This window comes from Electrona antarctica (genome assembly GCF_951216825.1).
Source record: "Electrona antarctica genome assembly, chromosome: 21".
In the NCBI taxonomy this organism is placed as follows: domain Eukaryota; kingdom Metazoa; phylum Chordata; class Actinopteri; order Myctophiformes; family Myctophidae; genus Electrona; species Electrona antarctica.
This window is the reverse complement of record NC_136802.1, coordinates 29,434,164-29,446,674: the sequence shown is the minus strand read 5'-3', so window position 1 is coordinate 29,446,674 and position 12,511 is coordinate 29,434,164. Positions and strand designations below refer to the sequence as shown.

Genomic DNA, 12,511 nt, shown 5'->3' with positions numbered 1-12,511 from the left:
TCAGTTAGAACGAGTCTTCATACATAAAACACCTAAAGGTTATTATGACCAGCACTTATAATACTCCACAAACCTTGTTATAAGTTGTTATGCATAATTATAATCATTTATAACGAGTGTTCTGAAGTCCCAAAGTGTATTATAATGCGTTTGATAGATCCGACCTTTAAATGTTGCCCACAACCTATAATCTACACGAATATAAGAAAAACAGCCGATCTACAAGTCCAAACAAGTTGCTATTGCTAATATGCGATTTCATCGTGAGCAAACTAGTGCTTAACCCATTCTGGACGGGTACCCCTTTTGGTGTTTTAAACATTATGTTATAATTTAGCTATTGAAAAATAGCAGATCTACAAGCTCATAGCGCGCCACCGAGTGGCGCGCTATGAACTTGTAGGTCTGCAATTTTTGAAAAATCTTTAAAATGTGCCTCAAATCTTGATGATTTAGAAAACTTTTTTTAAATTTCGACGTCAGGCCTGAATTGGTTAATATAAGAGTGCATCTCTTTATGCAACACCCACGGAGGTACTACGCTGCACGTCCTGATAAGGGGGCCGAGGAGGGGTGAAGAGAGATGGACATACGGACATACTGAACCTACCATACAGTTCTAAGGGGGCCGAGGAAGGGAGAAGAGAGATGGACATACGGACATACTGAACCTACCATACAGTTCTAAGGGGGCCGAGGAAGGGAGAAGAGAGATGGACATACGGACATACTGAACCTACCATACAGTTCTAAGGGGGCCGAGGAAGGGAGAAGAGAGATGGACATACGGACATACTGAACCTACCATACAGTTCTAAGGGGGCCGAGGAAGGGAGAAGAGAGACGGACATACTGAACCTACCATACAGTTCTAAAAGCTCACTGAGATAGGGGCCCGAGGAAGGGAGAAGAGAGATGGACATACGGACATACTGAACCTACCATACAGTTCTAAAAGCTCACTGAGATAGGGGCCCGAGGAAGGGAGAAGAGAGATGGACATACGGACATACTGAACCTACCATACAGTTCTAAAAGCTCACTGAGATAGGGGGCCGAGGAAGGGAGAAGAGAGATGGACATACTGAACCTACCATACAGTTCTAAAAGTTCACTGAGATAGGGGGCCGAGGAAGGGAGAAGAGAGATGAACATACAGACATACTGAACCTACCATACAGTTCTAAAAGCTCACTGAGATAGGGGGCCGAGGAGGGGAGAAGAGAGATGAACACACGGACATACTGAACCTACCATACAGTTCTAAAAGCTCACTGAGATAGGGGGCCGAGGAAGGGAGAAGAGAGATGAACACACGGACATACTGAACCTACCATACAGTTCTAAAAGCTCACTGACAAATAGAAATAAACAAATGCTTAAAGTGAATGGGCACATCGAGTGGCAAATCGAGTGGCAAAGCAACAGGCAAAGTGAGTTTAACATCGTTTAATGTTGTTTAATGCAATCAGATATGACTTTTCTGTGTGGATGTATGGGCTGTCAAGGCCAGAAAGTAGTTTTTGGCCACTCAGTAGGCGTTCCTGCATAACTTCCTGGTTTGATGATGATGTCATCACGCGCATACACTCCATTATGTTTTGTTACTGGCCAATTCATTAGGAGACAAGAGTTTTAGCATTTCCAGTGTGTGTGTGTTTATATATATATATATATATATATATATATATATATATATATATATATATATATATATATATATAATATATATATATATTGCTAGTGGTTACTGGTCCGTAAGGTTTCTATCTAACTACAACTAGATGTGCTGTTGTCGCAATTGTGGTTGCGAAAAAGCACGGACTTCCTCAAAGCCTGTTTGTCATGTCTGTTATAATGGGACATGGGTGTTTGCGCCGGCACCTTTCACCACTCATTCAGAGGAATTGTACAGGTGGAGCCAAGCAAGTAGCAAGTACTAATTTAGAGCTGAGGGCGAGATGGGAGTATAGGAAATAGAGGTTCAGAATGATGGAAGACATGAAGAAGAAGAAGAAGGGACCTTTTGTTTTGAAGGGGTCCATATACTGTACCTAGAACCTATTTGTGGGTCGCAGACACATTGTCATGGGTCCCTGTATTTTTTTTGTTTCCTACATTTTGCTTTTCAAAAAAACATTCCCAAAAAAAGCAAGACTTTTCATGAATTAAAAGCAAAATGCAATGATTTCTTTGCAGTAATTTCATGAAGACATCAAATAAACAATCTAAGAAATTCCATAAATTGGAAGACACAACTAGTGAAAAGAGCTGATCTACAAGCTCACAACGAGGCGCGTTGTGAGCTTGTAGATGTCCTGTTTTCACTATAGTTTGGGTTCCCAGCGCAGGCAAACATCTAATTTCTCTTTTGGATTACGGCTAAAAAGGGAACCACTGACCTAGAAGAACACTGATGTCATCTGAACAACACATAGAAGGATAAATGGTGACAGGCTGCAACTCAGTCAGAGTCTGAGACATAGAAGGATGAATGGTGACAGGCTGCAACTCAGTCAGAGTCTGAGACATATGAACATCTGAACAGCACATAGAAGGATAAATGGTGACAGGCTGCAACTCAGTCAGAGTCTGAGACATAGAAGGATAAATGGTGACAGGCTGCAACTCAGTCAGAGTCTGAGACATAGAAGGATAAATGGTGACAGGCTGCAACTCAGTCAGAGTCTGAGACATATGGCTTGACTTCTGCCCAAAGGCCAAGGGCTGAAGTAACAAATGGCCACCGTTGACCCTTGACATAAAATACACAATACAGTAATGACGAAGGCCATGTGTGGCCAAAACGTTGCACCACCTGTACTACCGTCTCTCACAGACAGACAGACAGACAGACAGACAGACCCACAGACCCCTCTCTTTCTCTGAAGGTGCTAAATCAACAGACTGTAATAAATGTAACAAATCAATATTAGCAATTTCAAGTGTAATGTCAAAGATTACATTCATTAGGGTTCTGCAAATGCTGGAGCCATACCATAATGGCATAATCATTCTGTGTTTTTTTTGTATCCATCAGGTTTGTAATAATAATGCGCTGTTTATTACAAGGCATAATAATCTCTCAAATCAACAGACCAAATAAAATATTGAATCACTGCGAGCCTGTTTGAAGTGGAGTGTTGGGCCCACACGGAGCCCTACATTTGGAAGCTAGGCTAGATCAAGGCAGCTGTGTGCAGTGTTGATTTTGACAGCATATTTTGATTTAGTTAGTCAGTCTTTTGAATACATTTTCATTTACTTTTTGTCATATTTTAGTCTTCAGATATGTTTTAGTGTTAGTCTAGTTTTAGTCATACTAAATCTACAGTTGATATGGTCGACAAAAATATATATTTTGCCAGGCCGTTATGGCGTCGTAATGTCTGATTTTACACTTTGCTGCATGCTGAAAATAGCCTACGTGTTGAGCTTGTAGATCTCAGAGCTCAACACTTGAGCTCAACCAAAACGACTCACTTGTCTTTTAGTGTTGCTGGATCTCTTCTCCACTAGTCCCTCCCCTAATGTTTTAGTCTAGTTTTCATCCATTGATGTATGATTGTCAAAATATTTAGTCTTAGTTTTAGTCATCGTAGCTTAGTTTTTTGTCAGTGAAAAAAGGTAGTCAACCAACATTTGGTCGTCATAGCCTTAGTCGTCGAAATCGACCCTGGCCGTGTGTCAGGCTGCTTCCCGGTCTGTTGGACAAATACGATTTTGAATGGTCACATTATGTGTCATTGTGGAAGGAGGGATCCTCCTTTTTATAATATATAATAAAAGACTAATCTGGCCCAAATAAATACCACTGTATATCACCATGGGCTTGTGTATAAAGGACTGAGTTGGCAGGGAGACCTCGCGTCCTACCATCTGGAGCAAAGACAGAGACACAGAGGTATCACGGTTCACCGTGTCGTCTCCCATGAGCCAACAGATGGTGGAGAAGGAGCGAGAGGCTTGCTCAACACGCCGCAGTGTCTCCGCAAACTCAACAGAGAAGAAGGAAGGAAACAGAGAGAGAGTCTTTTACACTGTGCACTAACTGAAATTCACTGGCTCTCTCTTTGGTGTCAAATCTCCTGCAGAGGTGTGTGTGCATACATGCATGCATGTGAGAGACTGTGTGCGTGTGTGTGTGTGTGTGTGTGTGTGTGAGGGAGTGTGAGACTGTGTTTGCGTCTCGTCACCCTGGAGCCAGTCATCCCCTCTTCTGACCCTGAGCCCTGTCACCTGTCCGCTCAGATCACACACACACACACACACACACACACGCACGCACACACACACACACACACACACACACGCTCGCACACGCACACACACGCACACACAATTGCTGTGACCCAGTCCTAGAGTTGAAACCCTATCGCTGTTGCTGTCCATGCAAAAACATTCCAGGCCAGCACAGTTTTGTTTTATGAGTGAGAGAGGTATCGAGGCAACGTATCACTGTACCATTAGCACATTAGCAGTACCGTTTTACTGTAGCTGTTGAATGACTTGATGTGATACTGCTGGCATTGACTGAAGCCTAATTTACACACCTGGCGGTGCACTGAAAAGTAGCTGATCTACAAGCTCAAAAACATCGCGACACGTTGTGAGCTCGTGTACATGGGGCTACCGTCGGTGCTCCGCATGGCGTGCGACGACCATGGATAAATCAGGCATAACTGTGCTTGGGGGCACAATACAGTCATCTGCTGCTCTCACTGTTGTTTGGGTTCAGACCCAGGTCAGACACATTCAGGCAGCTATGTAAGTATTGGGACAGCATTGGGATTCCCCCCCCCCCTCCCCCCTCCCTCTCTCTCTCTCTCTCTCTCTCTCTCTCTCTCTCTGTTGACTCATTCTAGTCTAGTGTTATAGAAGTTTCATGTCAACAGAGGAACACAAGATGTAGAGTAACTGTAAGCTTTCGAGTTACAGGTCATTGCGGGTCAACGCCAAGCCGACGACTAGCAAAGTGTCTGTTGGCCTGCTAGCGTCCTGCACTGCACTGATAGGAATCACCTTTCTCCTCTGCCTGGCTTATTATTTTGTGTCAGCTGATTTTTTGGCTTGCATTGGATAAGACCTTTATGGATCTAGAGGGACATTTTGTAGTCTTAGCAGCTCTGCATTTTTACAAGTGCAGAGTAAGTAGTAGGCTTACTAATTAAAATAGCATGACAATATCAACGAGAATGGGGATGCACCAAATATTCGGCCACTGAAACTATTCGGCTGAATAGTGGCAAAAGAAATGCATATCCGGTATTGATTTTAGGAGCAGAAACCGAGTAATCAAGGAACCGGGCAGGGCTCCAGATTAACGGTGCCCCGACGTCCCGGGGCCTATAAAATATCTATTTGGGCCGATTTAAATATCTCATTCAGGACTGTTTTGGGACTAGAGGAGTTTCTGTACTGAAAATGTGCATGTCGTGCGCACCGACAAACAGCATGAGTCTAGCAGCGCTGCATAAGACAGACGCAAGCGACACAGACTGACACGGGAGTGATCTGCCTCAAATCCCCTCACAAATTATATTAAAGTAAAATAAGACATAGTATTGTTAATATAGCCCGCTGCAAGTTACTGATCTGCTTGCCAGAGTGTCTTACTCGCATACCCGGACGGTACAGGCTGTGTGCCTGACTGTCACCACCTCGCATCAAGCTTGTGGATCTGCTACTTTTGATACTGTAGTCACTACAGTCACTACAGCAAGCACTAAAGTTTAGTGCTTGCATTGCATGTGCCAAAAAAAAGAATTTAACCCGCCCTCCCGAGTTTTAAAATCACATTCGATTTAATAGTTACGTAGGTCAGTTGAGTAAAGGTAAATGTACAATGTTTGACGAGTCGCTGACAATTTAAGACGTGACAAGTTGCACGGACATCCTCTGTCCGCTCCTCCAACTTCTACAGTCTACACAGTGCAATCATTCTTAAATGGTATTCAAATGATTCGCATACGGCGATATTTTCTCTTATTTCTAGCTGTAGGAAGCTACTCCGTGATACACCGGTGAATGAGTATTATTCTTTACTTGCATTTTAAGCACTATACTGGTTGAAGCCAACATGCAGGTGAAATGAGTATAGGCTAATGATTATAGGCTAGTATGACCAAAATATTCTTTCATCTCACACATCATGAAAACTTTTCATCTGGGATCATTTTTTTGGGACGGTTGGTGAAAATGTTAGCCTGGAGCCCTGGAACCGGGGTTACCTTTCGTAAACCTACTGTTTTTGTTGTGACGACGTGATCAAAATGTAATCATGTCTCTTGCCATTATCATGTAGCTGTAACTCTATAACAAAGGTATAGCCATGACAGCAATGGTACAAAAACTGGTAATTTCGTTTTTTATATATAATAATTATATTCATATCATATTCGGTATTCGGTTTCGGCCAACTTGTTTCCCATTCGGTGCATCCCTTTCTGCACCTGGGCTGGTCAGGTGTGCATAATGTATAGGCCATCAGTAGATAAAAAATCACACCCGTGTGAACTGAGTGGTGCAAGGTCTTATATAGCCTGATCAGCTGTGGTCTGACGTAATGTCAGTGACCATAGTAACCATGCTCATTCTTTTGGGTCCCACGTACAGGTACACACATACATAGACACATAAACACATAGATACAGACAAAGCTGGTTGTTGGAGTGGTTTGCACCACTCAAAAATAGAGGCATACATATGTGCATAATAAGTACGTCAGTAAGGCTTATTGTCTGTATCAGCCAGGGTGCACGAGTCTATCCCCGTTTCAATGCTCTAGACCCTTGGGAGATGGATTGCTGAGGTGGAGCGCAACACCTACCATCAGCTCCCAGTACTTACTTAACGGCACGACTTCAAGCCGCGCTCCTCATACGCTGAGGTGGCCTGTGCCCGGGATCGAACCCATGACCTTGTGGTCGAAAGGCGAGTTCTCTATGACTGAGCTACTTAGTTTAGACTAGTCATTGGTTAGACCTGTCATTAGTCCTACAACCCCTACAACCTATCTCAAACCCTCACCCTAAACTCCCACGGGGCAGCACACCTAAACCTAACCCTCTCCCAACCCTTAAGGCGCCCCTCACCAACCTTAATCCGGTCGTCTTAACGCACCCCTCACCAACTATATGCACACAGAATAACTCTTCCTACTTCCGGGCCCCTTCCCTACTTCCTTCACAGGTGTTACCGATGATACTAATTAAGGCATAGTACAAGCAATAAACACAGTTTAAGTACAGACATGTGCCCACATCCACAAACATGCACAGACACAGTTATGGCAAATGAGGTGATCTAGGGCCAGGGGAAGGCTTTCCTGAACAGATGTGTTTTCAGAAGTGACTTAAAAGATGATCTATATCTGCAATATATCGGTTGCCCAATTGGGCTTCATGGATTAGTTTTTTGCACCTTTTGAACTAAAATCACACCATGTGAAGTGATTGGTTCAACTCCGTGTGGGGGTCCCCAGGGGGTCCCCGGAGGTTCCAGACCCACAGGAACGCGGCCAGGGTGCCGGCCCGGTTCTGGCGAGCCGTCCCGCGTCCGAAACGGTTGAGAAATGACAGTTTCTCTGACCCCCGTGTGGGGGTCAGACCCCCAGGAACGCGCCCAGGGTCAGAGATCCAAGTCAGAGAAACGAAGAAGTGCTTACTGATTACTAATTTACTAGTCGACGCTTGTTCAGAGTTCAGGTGGCTTCTGTCTGGTTGTTGTATAATTATATTAGCATCTGCAAAGATACAGGACCAATACATTTAAGAACTAATTTGTCCCTGCTGTCTTCAGTGTTTCTGAACCACTTCACTTCATTGACCAAGGTCTCCTTGATCCACTCCTTTTTACCCCTTTTTTTGGCTATTTCCGTCCAAATGTGCGCCCATTTTCGCCTGATGTTTCCTTTGTGTATTGTTTGTATGTTGATTGGTGTGTGTGTGTGGTGCTTGCTGACGATGATTGCATTTATTTATGTCTTGGCATGGTGACATATTGGTGCATAAAGTTGACCCTTTCCCTTCGTTGCTCCTCAGGACACCAAGTCCAGCCGACCCAGCATGCCGCGCTGTCGTAACTCGGTCGCTACGACGGCGGACGACCAACCCCACATTGGTAACTACCGGTTACTGAAGACCATCGGCAAGGGCAACTTCGCCAAGGTCAAACTGGCACGGCACGTCCTCACTGGCAAAGAGGTAGGTCAACATTGTGTGAGGTTGTCATTATAGGCAAAATGTCACACAATATCGGTGTGTGAGACAGGAAGTTTAACTTGTCTTAACCCATTTAGACCTGAGCTCGATTCTACAAATGTCTTCTAAATCATGACAGTTTTCTGAAAAAAACGATGTTTCTATTCTGTGGTTTTCAAACTATTTCATGTCAAGGACCCCCAAAAATGTTATGTGCCACAAGATTTGCGCCACATTTTCATGATTTTTCAAAAATAGCAGACCTACAAGCTCGTAGCGCGGCACTCGGTGCCACGCTATGAGCTTGTAGATCTGCTATTTTTCAATAGCTAAAGTATAACATAATGCTTAAAACACCAAAAGGGGTTCCCGCCCAAAATGGGTTAAAGGGCCACTTCACCCTTTTTGCAACCAGATCTTATTTTAATGATGTTTGGGAGACAATAAACACTTTCCTGGCGTATTTATGTGGGTAATTTGTGTTTTTAGATATTTTAGTATTTCAAAGTGTCTGATGTCATGGACACTGGTCTCACTCCTGGATTACAACAAAGACCATAATGCTTTGCTGCACTCACCCCACCTTGTGGAGAGGGGCTGTCTTACTGAGACAACATGTAGTCCAGGAAGGAAGTTTCAAGTGAGACCAGTGTCCATGACATCACTGGCACTTTGAAATACTCAAATATCTAACATCACGTATTGCACACATAAAAACCCCAGGAAAGTGTGTCTTGTTTCCCAAACATCATTACAATAAGGTTGCAACAGCGGTGAAGTGGCCCTTTAACACTCAAGTGGTTAATTGAATTGTTGATTTCTAAAAAATCACACCCGTGTGAAGTGAGGGGCTCTCTGATCATCATACATCATCTCATTCCGGCCAATCACAATTTGCGTCCTCACCCTCGTCTTCGATGTTTGCGTCTACACAGTGTTTGTGTTTACACAAACACTCAAAGCTGGCCATTCATTGTCCATGGCATTCAATGGTTGCGTTAAGGCAATGTTGGTGTTTACACAAACCCTCAAAGCTGGACATAGGAGGGGCTAGCGCCCTCCAAATAATGTAAACCAAATATTTTAAATGTGTCTTGATTAATCAAAATATCACACCCGTGTGAAGTGAGGGGCGCTCTTATCATCATACATCATCTCATTCTGGCCAATCACAATTTTGTCTTCCATGTTTGTGTTTACACAAACCCGGAAAGCTGGGCATAGGAGGGAGCTAGTGCCCCTCAAAAAGTCATGGTTAGAATAATTGCTAAGAAAATAATTGATAACTGTAGTTGCAGCCCCCCCCCACACACACACACCCACACACACACACACCCACATACACCCACACACACACATATACACTTTCTAATGTGGAATTCTCCCCATGTGTCACAGTACAGTATGATGATAGGAGTGCCCCTGACTTCACACGGGTGTGATTTATTTTGGTGAACGAATGAATAGGTGAATGTGCAGCACTGCAGTGTGAGTTTCTTGGTTGATGAATGGATGGTACAAAAATAAGAATATGAGTAATTGATTGATTGATTACTTTATTGTCAGAAATGTAATCAGTACAGGGTACAGTCAAACAGAAATGTAATCAGTACAGGGTACAGTCAAACAGAAATGTACAGGGTACAGTCAAACAGAAATGTAATCAGTACAGGGTACAGTCAAACAGAAATGTACAGGGTACAGTCAAACAGAAATGTAATCAGTACAGGGTACAGTCAACACACAACCAATGGGATTTCATAGGGGTAATTTAATGAGATCAGTGCAGATTTGCAAAAAATCATTTTCAGTCTTGGGAATTTGTTTGGCTTTAAGCCCTGGTCTTAGCAACAGTGGAACGCGTATCCCATCGTATTGGTTTTCTGTTGTTTTGTTAAAAAAGGCTGCAGGCTTGTGTTTAACCAGAGACCATGCGGGGGCAGGATCCAAGTAGAAGGCAGAGTGAAAATAGAAAGTGTTTATTCTCAGTGTCGACTCTAGTTCCCCAAAAACCAAAAACGACGCAGTGGAGTGTGGACACGAATTCATCTTCCTTTTATCTGTGAGCGACGCGAGGGCTGAAAATCCCACAGCCCGTTGTGAATTGTGGCTGTGACTGTGTGAATTGAGCGCGTGTGTTTTGGGAGGCGCCTCTGTGTTGCTGGCAGCGCCACGAGGCACCACAGTCATTACAGCAGAGTCATGAACGACAGCAGAAGGAGGGGTCTGGGGACCTCTGGGGGCTTTTGAGGCCCCTTAAGCCCTATTTTATACGTTGTCTATTAAAAAATAGGCACGAGACAAGCTCCTTAATACGATAGGCTGTTTTGAAGACCCTTCGACGGACGTCGACACATCTTCTCTCATGGGGGTCCCTGGCACAAAACCTTTTCTGATGGGGGTTCTGCGGCCAAATCCGTATCAATTTGGACCAGGCATGTAACGAGTGAAAAGCCTCCACTTGACTAGTAAGCCTCTGCAATAGGCATGCATCCATTGTGCATACATTTACGTGGGGTTTAATATAGAGCTGAGCCATAATGGAGAAAATAAAATCCTCTAACATTTCCTCGTGTTTCTAGTTTATTGAAATAATGTCATACACATTTGTCCAGTCAGTGCATAGCCTACTGCCGGCTACTGTTGACTAGATTTAGAAAACATTTTGAAGCTCTCGCTACTGAAACGATCGATTATTTAAACAGAGAAATCCTGTCATTTAACATGCATCTCAATGGGTGAGAAGGACAGCTTTCCATCGCAGAGTGGAGCTTAGCGAAGGGGTAATTGACAGTAATTCCAGGTGGTGTCTATAATGGCAAACACTATAACCAAGTTGACTGTGCCATTGTAGCTTAACTCTTGCCTAAATCGACATTGGACGACTTTAATAGGTTATTATTAATCCAAAATCGGCCTTTACCGGTTCTTGGCGTCTCTGTCGATTTGCTTCCACGTCATTGAATGTTTCCGCTCCGTCCACTCTTCACTTAACCCATTTTGGGCGGGCACCCCTTTTTGGTGTTTTAAACATTATGTTATAATTTAGCTATTGAAAAATAGCAGATCTACAAGCTCATAGCGCGCAACCAAGTGGCACGCTACGAGCTTGTAGGTCTGCTATTTTTGAAAAATCGTGAAAATATTTATTTCAGAAAACTGGAGGATTTAGAAGATTTTTTACATGATATTTGGCCCCGTTTTTCACTGAATTGAGGCTCAGACTGAGGGGATCATTCAGAACATCAATGTTTGAGGAGCTAAAAAGCCCTGCAACCTCGCTGTTACTACATTTGCATTTCTGATGAAAGAATATTACTACTAGGGCCTGTCCCGGAAATGACCCATTATTACTTCCGGTTCACCGGATCAGCTTTTGGGGTCTTCAAAATAAGACGTCACGGTTGAAAAGCTTGGCGTGAAAGTTCTTAACCTTGAACTTAACTTTGGCAGAGAGAGGCTTGTTAGTGATTTAATATCCTAGGTAATCATTAATGTAGCTGCAGTTACTATAATTGAGTGATTAAAAAAAACGAAAGAGAAAGTATGATTGTTTTAGATGCTTGTTGTAAATGCAGTTGTAAATGTAACTGAATAATTGACACATTGATCGTACAGTATGTCACCACATCATTTTCATATTGTGGTAAAATGTGTGATATCTGCAAACATTGAATGACTTTATCTGAAGAATCCTTATAAGGCAGGGGTTTTTCAGGCCACGGACCCCTTGGCTGAGTGAGAGAAAAAGTAGGGACCCCCAGTACATATTGTATACATTTGTGTTGCAGATTAAACGTTTTCATAGATTGATAGCACTGTCTGTGATCAGTGTTGTGCCAATTCATGTTTTGAGTTTGTTGACTTATCTTTTCTCATTCATTATGAATATGATGTATTTTCAGACATTTAGCCCCTTAAACACTCAATATTTACACACTTAATACGCCAAAAATAGCCAATCTACAAGTTTGTAGATCTGCTTTTTTTTGCCAAATCTTCGCCTCAGAATAGGCATGCTGCTGGTGTTCATGTGGCTAAATGTAAAAAAAAAAAAGAAGCTCCATCACACATTTGGAGGCCTCCCAGTAGTAACCCTGATGAGTCTGACCCCCTGTTGAAGACCCCTATGCTACGGGATGAAGCTGTTGATTTATATCTCTAGTTCTCAGGGAGGCGAGTGGGGGGGGGTCCCCCCCAAGACATCTGCCTGTTTGTTATTGGAAGGTTATTGGAAGGTTGTGCTGGTGTTGGTGAGAGTGAAGGGAGTAGCTGAAATAACTCCAGTGAGCTTGGCAGACTGTCCCAGT

General features: G+C 43.3%; 1 protein-coding gene across 5 annotated transcripts in view; it reads left to right on the top strand.

Annotated features, from left to right (window-relative positions):
- Positions 1 to 12,511, top strand: part of mark2b (MAP/microtubule affinity-regulating kinase 2b) — a 92,418-nt gene that overhangs the window by 22,775 nt on the left and 57,132 nt on the right. For all 5 annotated transcript variants that reach the window (XM_079490706.1, XM_079490705.1, XM_079490707.1 and 2 more), the window contains exon 2: positions 8,043 to 8,204. In XM_079490706.1, coding sequence (XP_079346832.1) covers positions 8,043 to 8,204 — 162 coding nt within the window. The remainder of the gene's footprint in view (positions 1 to 8,042; positions 8,205 to 12,511) is intronic.